General features: G+C 39.7%; 1 protein-coding gene across 2 annotated transcripts in view; it reads left to right on the top strand.

Moving 5' to 3' along the window:
- Positions 1 to 16,729, top strand: part of PIR (pirin) — a 105,484-nt gene extending 88,755 nt beyond the window's left edge. For both annotated transcript variants that reach the window (XM_080909775.1, XM_080909776.1), the window contains 3 exons: positions 5,062 to 5,144; positions 13,392 to 13,458; positions 16,279 to 16,729. In XM_080909775.1, the coding sequence (XP_080765901.1) occupies positions 5,062 to 5,144; positions 13,392 to 13,458; positions 16,279 to 16,394 (266 nt within the window). In that variant the 3' untranslated portion in view covers positions 16,395 to 16,729. The remainder of the gene's footprint in view (positions 1 to 5,061; positions 5,145 to 13,391; positions 13,459 to 16,278) is intronic.
- Positions 16,730 to 17,604: the final 875 nt, after the last annotated feature.

Genomic DNA, 17,604 nt, shown 5'->3' with positions numbered 1-17,604 from the left:
ACATGGAAGTCAACATCAAGTTGCTTCCTCAGTTACTTCTCAACCTTTTATCCCTCCAGAGTCTCTTATTGAACCTGAATTCCACAGTTTCAGCTATGGTGGATAGTCAGTGGGCTCCCAAGTTTCTCAGCCTCTGACTTCCTCTTCCTCATCAGCATCCTCAATGACAACGGATGTGGATGAGGCAGGGCAGTCCAGGGTGAAGACCAAGAATTTCCATTTCAAATCCTCAGAACCAACGTAAAAAGCTGAATTTGGTTGTTCATGCCTGTGACCCTAGTGTTATGGGGGGAGGAACAGGAAGGACCACTTTGGCTTGTTGGCCCAGCTCCAGAGTCATGAGAGAGTCTGTCTCAAGAGAACAATGTAGTGCCTAATAGATGTTATGCAAATTAACAGAATACATGGAAAATGTGATACTTCTAGAAATAAGTCAAATGCTTTGTAAAAGTAAATTACTGGAGAAAACAAGCAACAGAACCGATGGATTAAGAAAAGTGTGATCATTTAGAAGGATTTAGTTGATGCCTAAAATGGATATACATTAAAAAGAGGGCGAGCCTCTGGGGTTAGCATCCCACTATCAGTGACTGCATATTATGTCTGTTCTTTTGTGACTGGGTTATCTCACTCAGAATGATATTCTCTAGATGCAGCCATTTTCTTAAGAATTTGATCAAATTCTTAAAAAAAATAAATAAAAATGACATAAGTTAGGGAATTAAATATAATTAAACATAAATTATATTTAAGTTAAAAGCAAAAAAGAGGGCAGCAGGCAGAAGAGATGAGTCCATAGGCAATGTGTTTACAGTCCATGCACGAAGATCAGAGTTCAGATCCCTAACACCTATTAAAAATAAAAACACAGCTGAGTGTGGTGGTAGCACACATCTGTAAATTTGGTTCTGTGTTGGGGAAGACAGAAGGATCTCTGAGGCTTGTTAGTCAACCAATCTAAGCAATTCATGAGCTCCAGGTTCAGTGAGAGACCCTGACTCAAAATAAAATGAGATGGAGAAAAATTATGGAAGACATCTAGTGTCAGCCCCTAAGCAGGCCACACTACCCACACCCATGTGTGCACAAAAGCTCATACACAGATAAACACATAAATCAGAAGACAATGCTTCAGTCTAGCTACCAAACACCTCAACTATATTTATCAACATTTGTAAATTACAGGACATTTACACTTTCAAATAAGACTCTTGAGGCAGTTTGCTTTTCAGTTGGTGGCAGTCTCTGTTGTAGCACAGCTTCTGCCATACATATAAATCTAATGGTGTTAAAATGTGTAATAGAAATTAACAGAGTGTGTGGAACCAAGTGAGATGCTAGGTCTTAGAAAGTGAAGAAAATAAGAAGAGGATGATCACACACTGGAGCTGGCCTCCAACCTTAAAAAAAATCACATTTTTAAAAGTATTTTTTCTTTATGATTGTTTAGGCAAAAAAAAAGGTAATAACATTTTTGGTTAAATGTTCCTTAACCGCATTATTAGATTTAACATTCTTGGCAAACACTGCCAATGGAAAGTAGTCTATTATCCAGTTTTTCTCATTTTATAATTACAAGCAGTCAGAAACAATAGGATATATTCCAGGGATTTATTTTAGGTTCAGGAGATAGGCAGATGAAACTGCCCTAGAAATGATCTGGAAAGGGGGATGTCATCAGTCTGTTCTCTAGAAACTTAAGGTAGACTGAAAAATCATCCACCCGGCAGTTTGACTCTGGTGTCAATGAAGAATGTGTTCCTTGGAGTAGAACATTTCAAATGCCCCCTTCTGCCTCTCACCACGATTTCACTTACACATCGGTAGAGGGGAGCATGGACTCCCAGCATCAAGTGCGTTTCTAAACTAGGATTTCTTCACAGACCAATCAACATTGCTGTCAAGCACACTATCCTGATACAGGGTGCCAAGAACTACCAACTCAGCAGGATTTCTGAGTGCTGTCTCTTGTCAGCTCACTCTATTAAAACAGTCTCACGAATCATACTACACGACGAACTCAGTCCATGAGCGGGCCACATGGGTGCTGGCTGTTACATATGAATTAGTTGAAGATAGAAATATGGTTCATTGTCCACAGAGGATGTCAGTAAAGCACACCTAATTAAATCCCTTTCCCTGTCACAGTTTAAAATGCTATCCAACTCGAAATGACATTCCTTTCAGACTCCCAGACTTTTCTTGCCAAGTCCCAGTGTAAGTGGGACGTCAATGGAGTTCTGCTCTTCGCCCCATAACATTTGCTGACATATGCCTTTGATGAATGCATGTTATATTGGGGTTGGCTCTTGCTAATTTGCTGGGGTTGATTGTGCCTGAGCTCACAATTACTTGGAATTGGCAAAGGTGGAAATATTTTCACCAGGGAAATTGTTACACACCAAAATCAGGATTCTACTCCAGCCACTATTATCCTCCAAAGCCAGTGAGTAAACACATTTATTAGTATTTTTTTTTCTGTCATGGACTTTTTGTTTTTTTTTTTTTTACATGTACTAAGTTTCTCTCAGACAATGTTTTTTTTTATTAATTCAGTGACATCATTAAAGTGTTAAAGGACCAGTGTATGCTATAATTACATGTATGCTTCTCTATTAGCATCGGAAATGGCATGATTTAGAAGCGACTCTGCCCTTAACTGTATGTGACGACTAGCAGAAACGCTATTCTGAGATATGCACTGCACTGGAACATGGTATAAAAATATCTGTGACTTTTCTTGGAGACAGAGCTATCAACAGAGCAAATAATGCTGCAGTTTGTTGGCGACAGTTATGACTGAAGAAAAGCTACATAGCAGCTAAGTGCTGGAGAAAGTACATGTGTGATCTCTCTCCCACTGAGGCCACACTTAGTCTCAGTTGTAGCTGCAGACGTCTATGGAACACTTTACTCCAGGATAAGAATTCTTATTCCGTCCAAATCCTGTTTCATATTTGTCAGCAACAGTCATGTGCCCTCTATGGAATATATCTCCTATCTCCAAAATACAGGCTGGGAGATGACTTCTCTAGAAAACATGGCTGTCAGAATGCTGACTAATATCCCCAAAATTTACAAATTGTGATTCTGTTTCTATAATAATTTGTCAAGTTATTGTTTTTGTTTAATCACTTCTTTAGTCAATTTTAAGTTTTAGCTTGAGGCCTCTGTCTTTCTCTCTGTGTGTGTCTCTGTCTCTCTGTGTCTCTGTCTCTGGTCTCTCTCTCCCTCTCTCTCTCTCTGTACAGATGTAGAACATGCACCCGAGCATACAGAAGAGGATGTGTCCTATCACTCCCGACCTGATTCCCTTGAGACTGGGTCATTTACTGAACCTGGAGCTAAGATGGTGGCCAACAAACCCCAGTGGTTCTCCTGTCTGCTCCCCACAGTGCTGAGGTTACAACCATATACAGCCATGCTTGCTATTTATGTAAATGATAGGGATTTGAACTCAAGTCCTCATGCTTGTTCAGGAAGTGCTCTTGTGCAATGAGCCGTCTGAGGCCTCTCCCTAACTCCTTGAATGCTGGAACTTGGATCGTCTCTCTGTTATCTGTTCACACATCTGTTTGGTTTTTATACCCACATGGAAGACATAGCCTTAAATCTTACCCTTTGCTGCAGCTTTCTGTATCTATTCTACCACACTTGGACCTCTCCATTGTGCAGCTCCATCTTGCAGAGCTGCTGCTGCTCTCCTTGGGACACCACATGCTTGTGCTGAGGACCATCAGACTTAAACTCTTTCTTAAACCCCTCCCCCCACTCTCCTTCCCTCTCTTCCAACCTGTCTTTCTCTTTTCACTCAAATTCACATGATAATCCACATTCATTTTAGTCCATTACAGACAGCTCCCAACATGTTTGCCTAAGTTTAGGCCCATCCTCCATTTCCTTTTATGCTTTGCTTCTAAAATTATTTTTTCAAGACACGGATCTGATCATTTCTCTCCTCTCTCTCTATCCCTTACTCTCTCTGTTAGTGTGTGTATGTGTGTGTATGTGCACGTGAATGTGTGTGTGTGTGTGTGTGTGTGTGTGTGTGTGTGTGTGTGTAGCTCACTCACTCACTTTGTATGGAGAAGGATTATTTTAAAGGATTTCCTTGATACATTTTCATCCTTTCTAGGAGAATGTCAAAGCTGTGATAGAAGATTCCTTAGAAATTCTCAGCCACTCCCTTCAACTGACTCTGTCCTCCTAGTCACAATACCCTCTTTCAAGTGCTCTTTCTTAAAGGCCTGTCTTACCTTGCACAGCTCTGTTAAAGTCTTATTTTCTCCAGAACAAATGCCTGGGGTACTTCAACCTAAAAGTGCCCCCCAGGATCCTTTTCTCAATAAATTTGTTACCTTTAAGTGTTAGCTAGCTTTGTTTCCTCTGTAAGCCTTAGAAGGGAAGGAACGTTAGCTAACCTAAAGATATACTTCCGAGTTTGTAGCAGGCACCTACCCTGAATAGTGTTTAGGGGCAGATCTTGTTCTGTATTCTTTAAGTTGCTATCCAACTTGTCTAGTTTTCAGCTGAATTATTCTCTGATGATTGCATGTGCTTATATTTGGTTGGCCCCATGAACATTTTGAATTATTTAGATGGAAGGAATGTGATTTGCACGTTTTTGCATTTTTCTCTAGTTCTTGAAAGTTGGAGAAGCACAGTGAATTCTTGTTGAAATGAATTATCGATAACACTTAATCATTTTTCTAGCTCTGTTTGCTTCTTATGAGGTCTGTATTTTACACAAGAGAGCATTCTTATGGACATGCAATTTCAAGGGCTTTTGGAAGTCAGTCACGTAGTCATGGCACTAAGAATATAAATGGAAACATGTTGCAGGATTCATTTTCCTGCTCTTTTCTGCACTGAAAACCAGTCCACTTTAGCCTTTAACAATAGGAAGTGTAAACAGCTCTCAAGTTCAAGGGGGTTTTCCTAAGTCTGCCATTTCTGAAATTAAAATGAGCATTATGGTGTCAAGTAGTTGCCCAAAAGCGTGGTGATTGGATCAGTATACCTCAATGGTTACTAAAGCTACTGGGTCATCTTGTGTTGTAGGGCCTGATGATGCTCAACAAAAGATAGAACCACATCACACAGCAGTGCTTGGAGAAGGTGATGCTGTCCAATTGGAAAATAAGGTATTTTAAACTTAATTTTCTTTCTTCATGCCCCTTATGTGTGTATGTGTGTGTGTCTATGTTTCTTTGTGTGTGCATGTATGTACACGCATGTGATATGTATAGGTATAGACACCCATGCGCCCACACACACATGCAGATGCTAAGGGAGGATGTTGAAAGTCCTGTTCTATTACTTCCTACCTTATTCCTTTGAGAATGTTGAGACAGGGTCTCTCCCTCTCTCTGAACCTGAAACTCACTATACCATCTAGGTTACCTGGCAGGGAACTCTCAGAATCTACCCATTTCTAATCATCCAAACACCCCCTGAATCTTGAGGGTTACAGGTATGAGTGCTCACCCACATATTTTCTATGTGGGTGACTAGGATTCAAATTCAGGTTCTCATGGTTTAGCAGCAAGTGCTTTTACCAACTAAGCTATTTCCCCAGCCCCAAACATTCAATTATCTCTTTAAAAAACATGTCTGAGAGTTTTACAAACTCATAGAATATGTTTTAATCAAGTCTATTTCTTTTCTTTCCTTTCCGACCTTTCCCCTCTCCCTCATTATTCCTTCCCAGTATTCCTTCATGTAGTGTCTCTGCTTTTAACCCACCAAGTCAACTAGTATGCTGCCAGTAAGTACAGGGGTGTAGGACCATAATCTGGAGCATGGATATTCTCTCGGGGGTTGGGTTCCTGAAGACAATTAACACTTCAGCCCCCATTAGCCATTAAGTGCCAATAGTTCCTCAGATGGGGTGGGACTTCATGATTTCTCCTCCATCCCTGATAGGATTTTGTCTGGCTTGATCTTGTGTAGGTCTTGTGCATAGAGTTATAACTCCTTTGAATTCATATGTACAGTGACCCATCATGTCCAAAAAATAGCTTCACTATAGATATCCACTGCCCCAACTCTTACCATCTTCCCTCCCCTTTAATTTCCTGAACTTATACTTTTTACTGGTTTCCATGAAAATGCTTAAATCGCCCATCGAGCAGGTAGTTTTTTCTCTTCCTTGTTAAATAAATTATGCCACAGCTTTATCGAGTCTGTTTACTAATTTGTCCTGATTGCATTGCTCTTTTTTGAGGTTTTTATTGGTATATTTCAGAGTTTCATATGTATTCATTTCTTGCCTTTAGCAATCATGTAAAAGTCTATATTTTGATCTAGTGGCACTGCATCTTCATTGTTCTTTAATATTGCCATCATAAAACTGAATTATTTATTAATTTATCTTAGCATAAGTAAAACTAAGCTAGCCATCCAGGAGTATGAACACAGATCTGTATGCTAAGAGAGACTCCTTTCAGAATTATCCCCATTTGGAGCTAAGAAGAGCATGTTTTGTATAATTTCTTTAAATGAATCTCTGCTTTTTACATTTTAGTGCTTTGGGGAGCGATTTTTCCAGGTTCCTCAGTTCTTTTTTTTTTTAATTGTCTGTTTCATTTCATTGAGTAATTAGCTCATCATTCTGTGAGCCTATTAAGGCATTCCCCTTGCTTTGTTTCACTCACTCGTAAGAAAGATTGAGACACAATTTTGCAGAAGTGTCTGGCTAATTCCATTTTGAAAAGCAGGAAGGGGAACTCTTTTGGAAGCAAATGAATGAAGAACTTCTAGCTCTCAGACCGCGGTATCATATAATGCAATGGACTGGGGGAGATTTTATATCTTTGTCCAACTTACTGTAATTGACCTTCTCCTGCCTTGATAATCAGAAACACCTCTATGAACTATAAACAGAATAAAACAAAATGTCAAAATACCAGAAAATGCATATCCCAGGGTCTATGCACTCTTTTATGTCAAAACATACAAAACTGCCACATTTGTCCTACTTAAAAATGACATTCCTCAACCCATTATTGAAAAAAATGTTTGAAAATTATTTATGAGCCAGAAGTTGCTGATATATTTAGTTTCCAATAGGGTCTGGTTACATTTGCCAATCGCAGTTCTTCCTATTACAGCACAAAGAGTATCCTGCAGGGAAGGATGGAGAAGCCAGAATGGAAAAAGTGATGAGGGAAGTGACAGGTCACAACATAGCTGGAATAGACAAAAATAAGCGTTAGTTCATTGGGAAAATGACATCCATGACACACGGGGCATTCTGTTACTGTTTTATGCAATTGTGTCATTGTTTGGATGGCAACCATACATTATGACAACTTCAGAATGAAAAGAAAATTTATTTAAAATATTTTTCATTTAAAGAGGCCGTGTGTCTGTAGGAAAGCAGGAAGCCTGTTGCTTTGGCCTGCACCTGGTGTTCGGGACATTTCTCCTGAGTGATGGTTAGAAGGACTTCAGTACATTTACAAAGATTCCATCTGAACTTTAGATGCGTGTTGTACCAGAGTCTTAAAAGAGTCACAATGGGTGGTTTGTTTCATTTGTGTGTTTTGCTGGTTAATTTAAGCAAATCATTTGAATAGGACATCTATGGACTGTGACAGTTTAAGAGAATAAGTGTCGTCAACCCTTGTTTTCATGAAAGGCAGTTTCCATCTACACTAAGAAAATACACTTACTGCAAATGAGTGATGTGCTTTATTCTGTATAAAAGTTCCTGATAAAAAGCACCACTCTTTTTTTTTTTAACTGATAATAAATAGTTCACTGCTTGATCTTGCCACTGATGCCTAAAGTATAAACAGTGAAGTCTCAAAAGAACAAGTGCGTGCAATTAAATCACACTGTACTTCAATTTCTTTCCGGTCATTTTTCCAGGTAATTCATCACAGTGATCAGTGCTACTGCAGGCAGAAAATGTGCCTTTGCTCTGCTCTCACAGGCCTGCTCTTACTGTAAGCTTTGTGGTTATAATCTATTTAACTGAGTTAGAAACTCCTAATTTGGAAGTTACCAACACTTTAAATGACCCCTGGGCCTTTCCTCTGGGCTTTGATCATGTATTGTTGGTCCCAATAGAACTCAAGATGTTTCCTGGCAGTAAGTTATAGGATGTCAAAAGCAACTTAGGCATTTTTGGTCTTTTTAGTTAGAGTGCCATGATGCACTGGAGGAAGTCAAAGGACAGATCGTAGTATTTTGTTCTGTCCTTCCACCATGTAGGTGTCAATAGAAGCTGGGTAGGCAAGCATAATGGTCAGTACCTTTACCTGCTGACAATCTTGCTGGCTCTGAAGGCAAGTTTGAAAGGTAGTATTTAAGTCAGAGGAAAAAGGCTTAGTTAGGAGCCAAGAAGACGCACCAAAGCAAAAGGCATGAGCTGCAGTTTTAAAGGTCCTGCTTGGGAATCGGAGCTATTCTACATGAAATAGTCATCTGAGCTTCTAGACCATGTACAAGGATGTTGAAAAGCAATGTCCATAAAAGCATTGGCATAAAGGCACCTAAAGACTGGCTGTCTTGGGCTCATCTTTCATCCTCCTTACTTTTGCATGGCTCTCGCCATTTGACACTAGTGATGAACATTTTTTACTGGGATTTTGAACTACACCAATACTCTAGTAAATAGCTATAGTGATCATTAGATTTTTTTTTACTAATGCCTTGTTAACAAAAGAAAGATAAGGGATGGGGAGAGGGGTCAGTGGGTAATGGCACTTGCCTCTAAGCCTGGCAACCTGAGTTCAGTCTCCGCCCCACCAGGTGGAAGAAAAGAGCCAATGATAGAAGTTGTGCTTTGATCTTCGTATACATACCGTAGTATGCATGCACTGCCACCCCACACAACAATAAATAGTATAAAAAATTAAAGTGAGGGATAGAAAATCGATATGGCTTAGATTAAAGAAGGAGCTGCCCAGACGGTGAATCTATAGCAAAGTCACTGAAAGAAGTTTAAAGTAGAGCCTGACAAATACAGAGGTAGATGCTCACAGCCAACCACTGAACTGAACACAGGGACCCCAGTAGAGGAATTAGAGAAGGGCCTGAAGGAGCTGAAGGGATGTGTAACCCCATAGAAAGAACAATATCAACAACCAGACCCCCCAGAGCTCCCAGAGACTAAACCACCAACCTAAAAGTACACATGGAGGGACTCATGGCTCCAGTTGCATATGTAACAGAGGATGCCTCATCTGGCATCAATAGGAGGAGAGGCCTTTGGGCTAGTGAAGGTGTGTTTCCCCAGTGAAGGGGAATGCCAGGGTGTTGAGTTGGGAGTGTGTGGGTGGGAGGGGGAGCACCCTTATAGAAACAGGGGGAGGGAGGATGGAATAGGGAGTTTCTGGAGGGGAAACCAGAAAAAGGAATAACATTTGAAATGTAAATATATAAAATATCCAATGGAAAAAAACAAGGAGTTTGTGATCAGAAACTTTCAGGTTTTACAGGGATGGAAAACTTCTCTTGGACTCCTAAAGGGCTCATCATTTCTCATTTCAGACAAAATGCACGTGTCCTTCTCTCCTGCTCTCCAAATATTGACCGGAAAGTCATCATTGCATTTGAGTAATATAAAAGAGTCAAGCTTTTGTGTTTAGCACTTTCTCATTCCACAGTGTGGAAACAGGGCATGTATATCACTCCCCAAAGACCTCTCTTCTGATTAGGAAACTTTCCTTCTGAACAGTCAGCATGTATGTGACACACAGGCCAGCCCTTCTTCTCTGCTCCATTAACTCTTTCCCCTCCACTTCCTCGCCCTCCAACTCAATTTTGTCTCCTGGCGCATGGCAAAACCCAACATGACAGAACACTGTTGTATAATCCTCTTTTCCATGTCTCTTTTGGCACACTAAAACCTTTGAAAAAGTCTCTCTAAGAGGACTTTTTAAACAACCGAGAGAATACATTCTTTGTGAAAACTGACTTATTAACATTGCTGTTGAGGTCTTAATCATTAAACATCAAACTGAAAGGAGAGAGAGAGAGAGAGAGAGAGAGAGAGAGAGAGAGAGAGAGAGAGAGAGAGAGAGAGAGAGAGAGAGAGAGAGAAATCATGCCAAATAAAAATGTCCCAGTCCACCAGTGAGTAGCTTAATTACAAACACCATAAACAGTCCTAAAGCCTCATGGAATTTTGGTACAAGATAAGGCAAAATAAAACCTCCTTTTCTTACCTCTCTGAATGTTGGTACTGACTGGACAACAATTGTGTTGGCCAGTCCAAGTTGTCAGTATGGCACACTTGAGACCAGAGAACCTCCATTGAGGTATCACCTCCATTGCCTTGGCCAAGGGGGCATGTCTGTGGGTTATTTTCTGGATGGCTAATTAATGTAGAAGACATGTGGGCCCTAGTAGTGTACATCATCATTTCTAGGCAAGTGGGTCTCAGATGATGAGAAAGGAAGGAGAGGGGCTGAAGAGAGGCTAAGCCTCTAAGAGCGCTGGCTACTCTTGCAGAGGTCCTATAGTTGAGGTTCTTAGCAACCATATCGCAACTCAGAACCAGGTGTAGTTTGAATTCCAGTGGATCTCCTTTTCTCCCTCTGACTTATGTGCACCAGGCATGCATGTGCATAATCAGGTATGTAGACAAAACATTCATAGATATAAAAAAGTAGATCTAAGGGAAGAAGGAAGAGAAGTTGCAGAACATGAACCTGGAACTGAGCTAGTAAGGACTGCTCTTCCACGATCTCTGCTTCAGTTCCTGCTTCCATGTTCCTACCTTAGCTTCCATCTATGACAGACTGTAACCCAAATAAACCCTTTCCTCCCAGCATTGGCTTTGCTCAGGATTTTATCAGAGAAACGGTGAAACAAACTATAGCAAGTACAATTCCGAGCTGTTAGAACTTTGCAAAAGCAATAGTCAGGAGGGGAAGATGGTGATCCGTGCTTACAGCACACATAATATCAGGAGGTGAGCCTGGTGATATCTGCTTTCAAAGGACTGGTTTGCAGCCAGTTTTACATTTGGATGCCTGTGGGGAGTGAGCTGGGTTATGAGTCAGTAAGGCAATGATTAGAACATGGCAGCGCTGAGGATGCTTAGACTCCTGTGAAGATGTAATTGAAGCGTCAACTAAGTGCAGGTGTGAAAAGCCACCAGCCCTGAGCTGTCAGGAGAAGCAGATGAAAACTTCCGAAGAAATCATTCTACCATGCATCCTTACTTAATTACTTAATTAGTTAATTCTTTAATTTAATTATTTAATTAAAGTGAGAAAGAAAAGCACGTTGCAGTCCTCTTGCAGCTTTCATTAAGTGGACAGAAGAAAAAGAGCTAATTAATAATTTTGTTGAATATAGAGGTAAATCTGAGACTAGGCATTGGAATGACTTCACATTAAATAGATTTGTACTAGTAGAAACATGTAACACTTTGATATAATTATGATAATAGATCTTTGTATTAGTAAAAATGTATAGATATTTGATATGATTTAGAATAGTGTTGAATATTTAGAAAATGCTATATAATTAGAATATGAAGTTTTAAAAACTTCATGTTTAAAAATATATAGTAATTTGGTTTATTATTATTATCTGATTGAAAACTATATAGGCCTGAGAAAACTGGAAATATGCAATTAAAATAATATGAAATGCTCAATTACCTATTGGCAATTAACTATTAGTAGTTAGTGGTTTAAAATAACAACAGTTACCAGTTTCTGACCAACATGGTGGTTGGATCCTCATTTGTCTTCCTGGGGTGTCCCAAGTGACTGGTGTCACAAGTGATTGGAGACTGAGCTCCAGTAGAGCTCTTGTTTGTGGGATGTCTCGGGTCTCTTTTGTGTGCCGCTCTTTATGATTAGGTCACTATGTGTCTCCATATGGCCCTCACAAAGAAAGTCCCTTCCAAGCCAGAGCATTGGCAAGTAGGAGACTTATAAGGAGTAGTAAGGCTTGGGACTTAATTTTTTAAAAAAAGAAATGTAAGAAATCAGGGACGTCTGCAATCCAGTTAAGTCTAGAGAGCTAAGCACAATCAGTCACTAACATGACGCCATGAAAGAGAAGCTGACGGAGATTCGTGTAGCCAGAGTTGTGGAAATGGGTCTGGGGATACTTTGGGCTATAAGGGTGGGCAATCGGGAGCGAGCATACTGAAGACAAGCTCGAACCTACCAGCACTCCTGACTGCCACTCACTACTAACCACCATTTGATTGCAAGAGTGGAGCATGGTAGCTACGTTAAAATATTTTTATAATAGAGTGATCATATTATTTTTAAACTAGAGATGTATTGATATAAAAATGATTCTCCAAACATTCTATCCACATACATGTATACATTTTATATTGTGTATATGTTTTATTTTAAAGGTGCCGAGGCACATTCCATGTTACTTTAGTAAGTGACAAAGCAATAAAGTCTTGGTTTTGGATTTGTATAAGTATTATTCCCATTAATATATATATTCTTAGATATATATATTATATATATATATTCTTAGACTGAGCTTGGCAGTTAAGAGCACTGGTTGCTGATAAAGAGGACCCAGGTTAGATTACCAGCAAGCACATGGCAGCTCACAACTGTATGTAGGCAATACTGGTGTATCAACACCCTCTTCTAGCCTCCTTCGGCATCAGGCACACATGTGGTGCAAACATACAAGACGTAGGCAAAACACTCATCCACATTAAATAACACCAACCACTGACCACACACTGAGAGACCCATGGCTTCAGTTGCATATGTAGCAGAGGATAGCAGTGTCTGGCATCAATGTGAGAAGAGGCCTTTGGTCCAGGGAGGGTGCATTTTTCCCAATGTAGGGGAAGCCAAGGCACTGAGGTGGAGAGGGTGATTGGGAGCTAGTGCACCTTCATGAAGACAAGTGGAGGGTGAGGGGATCTGGGTGGGGGAAGGGGATATCATTTCAAATGTAAATACAGAGAGTATCAAATAAATAAATAAGTCTTGGACATTATGCTGTTGCAAAAGAGATGAAAAGATTTTAAGATCCAGAGGTGGTGGATGAATCCAACGAAAGAGTGTTTTCCAGACCTCTAAACATGTACATATGCACATGGACCTGCACACACAGACCTCTGGCCTCCAAACACATGTATAAGCACACGGACCTACATACACATAGACACACAAACACAAAGAAGATCTTCATTTCAGTGTTCCTTCTTTAATTTACAGATGTTGATACACTGATAGCCTGTACCTACTGCTGAATTCTAGTTGCTAGAATACTAAACATCCTAAGGAAAAAACATTCCCATATCAAGGATTGCGGAGATGTTTCTGAAAATTGTCCGTGGTAGCATGGTCTTCTTTATTTGTATCTTAACTATGACTTGTTTTCAATTTTATGCTTCAAAATAAACATGCTCATTATGTTTTCTTTGGTGACTTCAGGGCCCCCAACGAAGCCATTTTGTCTTAATTGCAGGGGAGCCATTAAGAGAACCAGTTGTTCAACATGGTAAGTCCAAAATACTGATTTTTCCAGTCCAAAATACTGATTTTTCCAGTCCAAAATACTGATTTTTCCAGCTCACTTTCTTTTCGTTTGAGAGAGAGGAGAGAGAGAGAGAGAGAGAGAGAGAGAGAGAGAGAGAGAGAGAGAGAGAGAGTAGGAAAGAGGTAGTACTGTAGTTAAAGGCAGAAAACCTGCAGAGGCACACAATCACTTCACCTCTTTGGATCTTGATGTCCTTGTATCATTGGCCCTTTATGAAATGACAAAAAACAAAAAGCACCTAGAACCCAACTTGTTATTTATACCTTTGCCTACAAAACACACTGTGCAGCTCACTGATTATTTAATTAAGCATGACTTAAGATCTCATCATATTTCATTACTTGGCATGAATTCCCAGGCATAAACAATGATCACAGATAAGCCCCAGCTGGTCATACATTTAAATCACAATGAATATTTAGAAAGTATTCTTTTTTTCCCCTTCGAGCAATAATTTAGGTGGAATATTAAATCATATTCCCCAGCTTGTGACATCTCGTGTTAATTTTGCATAGTACCAAATGTCCCTCCCAAAGCTCATAGTCTTTTCTTCCTTTTGTCATGACTAAATAACATATTGTTCTTCTGCGAAGAGAACAAACTACAGCCAAATGGAGTAGGGTCATTATCTAGTTGTAGACTGGGATTTGTGTAGGAGAAGCGTGCTTGGGATAAAAATGTTTTATGTTAGGCCTTTTCCTCTATAATAGTCTGTAGAAACAAGAGTTTAGTTGGATGGAGATGACAAAGCAAACGGGTAGGCACTGTGTATGTAAATCCTCTTTCGGTGGTTCTGAGCATGGAGACCCTGGGTATTGTGAACACAAGCTTATATTAATCAAACAAAATATATGCCTCGTGAACTGTCAGTTACTGAGAGGCAAAGCATTTTGTTTGGTTAGCTTAATTTAGTCTTCTTTTTAAGTTTGTTTGTTTGTTTTGCCTTTGCATGTTTATAGGCAGCCATAAACATCTTGAGAGTACTGGGGTTCTGGTTGTGGGTTTTGTGAATTATCAGCAGCCTGCTCCTCTTGTTATTGTGTGCTCTTAATGATGGCATTGGGCATTGATGTCATAGCATGTTGGAATAGAAAACTACCTTAACTATGATGGGATTATGTTCTCCTACAAATGAGAAAAATACAGATATTTCACTTTTTGTAACATATGCATTGATGCCATTTACTATTTACCAAGAAATGGTCAGAGTGATGTGCAAGTGTTAATTTATTGAATTTTCTAAACAACCCTGGAAACCTGACTGGGTGACAAGAGAATGAAGAAAAAGATGGATATACAGACACATCTACAAAAAGCTGGACTCGGTTGGCCTGGACTGGATCTGCTGGAGTGCCAGCCACTAACCATGCTACAACCCAGAACCTGAGCTCCATGTGTGTGTGTGTGTGTGTGTGTGTGTGTGTGTGTGTGTGTGTGAATGAGTCTGTGTGTCTGTGTGTGTGTCTTGTGTGTCTGTGTGTGAAGCACAGCAGAGAGGAGTTAGGAGGTTTCTACAGAGCAACTGTCTCAAGCTGAAGTCATCCAGGATGAGGAAGCTGTGGTTGTTAGTTTTGCATGCACTGCCAATGTCCTCACACAAACCAGAGGAAGGCTTGCTAATTTCCTGAGCCTGACTTGGGGGAGATTTGGCTAATTCCCACAAGTTGGAGACGTTGGTTCTTGACAATAATACACATTCAGTCAAGGCTTCCTCAGTTCCCCACACCTTCCTAGGTGACCCAAGGACAGTTTATAAAACTGGGGGACATGGTATGGATATAGATACATACTACAGAAAGAGTTATGGTATATGAGTGGCTCCACCTGGGTAAACTGTGGGAAAATTATTATGTGTAGCAAATGAGTCCTTCTCCCAGTATTTGATCTGTTTGACCAATAAAATCTAAAATGTTCTTTCCCTAGCCCCCTGGTGAATTAAAAAAATGGTTGACACTAAAAATATTTCATTAAAAAAAACTGATTCTTTACTTGATATGTATTAGTACAATTTATTAAAGCTATGGTGTTGATGATCCCTAGCAAGAAGATAGTTATACCAGTATGTTTATCTTTAGGAATTATGGAAGAATGAGAAATTATGATTGAAATGAAAAGTCAAACAATAGAAGCATAAAAACATTTATAGAGAGACAAAAATCCCTTTAATTGTTAGCACATAATAGTGACTCATGAAGGAAGGAGAAACTAGTTAAACTTAAAACCTTGGCCTAATCTGTGATTCTTGTAGGGTACAAGGAGGTATCTTCTGGAGAACTACCAAAAAAAAAAAAAAAAAAAAAAAAGTAAATGTACAAGTTGTTTGGAAGCAAGTAAGACTTCTGCTTGTTATAAGGAAAATTCTGTTCGTTTTCAAAGCAGATTTAGAAAGGCATAGCCCCGTCCACTGCCTAGATACCAAAACTCTGCTACAATCTAGATGGTTTTATAATATCAGGTTGGTTCAGTTCCTGACATCAGTTCAGGTTCTACAAACACCAACTACTGTGCTGAATAAAGGGATTGTCATTGCTGGAGAGGAACCTGCTGTGGACGATGGGACTCAGTTTTGTTTATCTAAGTCTGGTCTAAAAGACAATGAATAATTATATACAGTAGTAGCCACAAAACTCAAATGCTAGCCCTGTATAACTGAACAGTGTGAAAATGGACTATTGATGCTTAGATTGTTGTTTGAACTGAGGAGCTATAGGAATACATATCACTTCTAGTGGTAGAACATGTTATTACCCAGAACTTTGTGAATGTCTCTTTCTGCCCTAGGTCCGTTTGTGATGAATACCAATGAGGAAATTTCTGAGGCCATTCTTGATTTCAGGAATGCAAAAAATGGTTTTGAGGGGGCCAAAACCTGGAAGTCAAAGATTGGAAACCAATGAAGAGCTGGCAATGCCGCCATTTGGATGGACCGACCATTGAGGATATTCATTTTCCAAAGCTGGTTAAGCTGGTGCTTCTAAAGAATTCCACATTAAGGTGGAGGTAGTGGTGCATTTCTTTAATCCCGGCACTCTAGGAATCGGAGACATAGGGATCTCTGATTTCAAAGCCAGTATGTCTACAGAGTGAGTTCCAGGACAGCCAGGCTACACACAAAAAAAAAAACCCCTGTCTTAAAAATGCAAAAAATAAAAAGTAGAATTCCACATTAAAATGAAAAGATGGTTTTTGTAATGAGTCTTCAGAATGCATCATATTCGTGTGTGAAATGGTCGAAGAAAAGGTTTAACTAATTTAAAAAGGAAAAGTACAAAGAATAAAAATGATAGTAATATATGTAAGATATTTCCTAACACATTCAAATACGTTTAGTTGCTGCTTTAAAAAAAATAATTGTTCATTTTGATGGAAATTATTAAGCATCTATTAAAAGCAATTTCTATGTACGTGTGCTTTTTTGTATGTGAGCAGATGCCTTTTGGGTTTTCTTGAAGCATTTTTTTTTTTGTTGCTGTTGCTTTCTGTGCTGCTGGCAGCAGATATCTGAGCATCTAAAGTCCCCCCCCCCCAAGCCGTCATCAGAACTGTGTTCTGGGTTTCATATTACAGGCTATGTGCTTTTAAAAACACACACACACAGCAGTCCTGGCCATGTGAGTCAGCTTTTAAAACTGCCCTGCTATTGCTAGGGATACAGCAGGGTTCCAGCCAAGACTTCCCAGCATTTTCTGCCAAACTCTCTGTCAGATTTAAGACATATGCTCCTGCATGCTTCCTTGAAGGTTGTAAAAAACTTTTAATCAGTAGTTGGGTTCCAGCCTGCTGTAGCTGCAAGTGTCTGTGGTCATACCACAAAGCAGCTAGAACCTAGTACATAGGGTGGGGATGTTTTTTTTTTTTTCCTTCAACTTTCTTGGTAAGAGATATCTACAGAGTGATTTCGAGCTTCAAGTGAAAGACATGGCCACCTCCTGATTATTTTTGCAGCGGGAAACTTTGAAATATTTTTCATCTCTTTCTCCCATGCTAAGATTGTGTGTGGCGGTGGGGGAGTCCTTGGCTAACTCAAGTCATTTCCTTGGATTTTGATTACAACTGATCCTGTGATTGGTTTTTTTTTCCCCCATGTAAAGTGTTGGGGCTTCACAC

This window comes from Micromys minutus (genome assembly GCF_963924665.1).
Source record: "Micromys minutus genome assembly, chromosome: X".
NCBI lineage: Eukaryota > Metazoa > Chordata > Mammalia > Rodentia > Muridae > Micromys > Micromys minutus.
The sequence above is the reverse complement of the archived record's forward strand: the minus strand, read 5'-3'. Positions and strand labels throughout refer to the sequence as shown.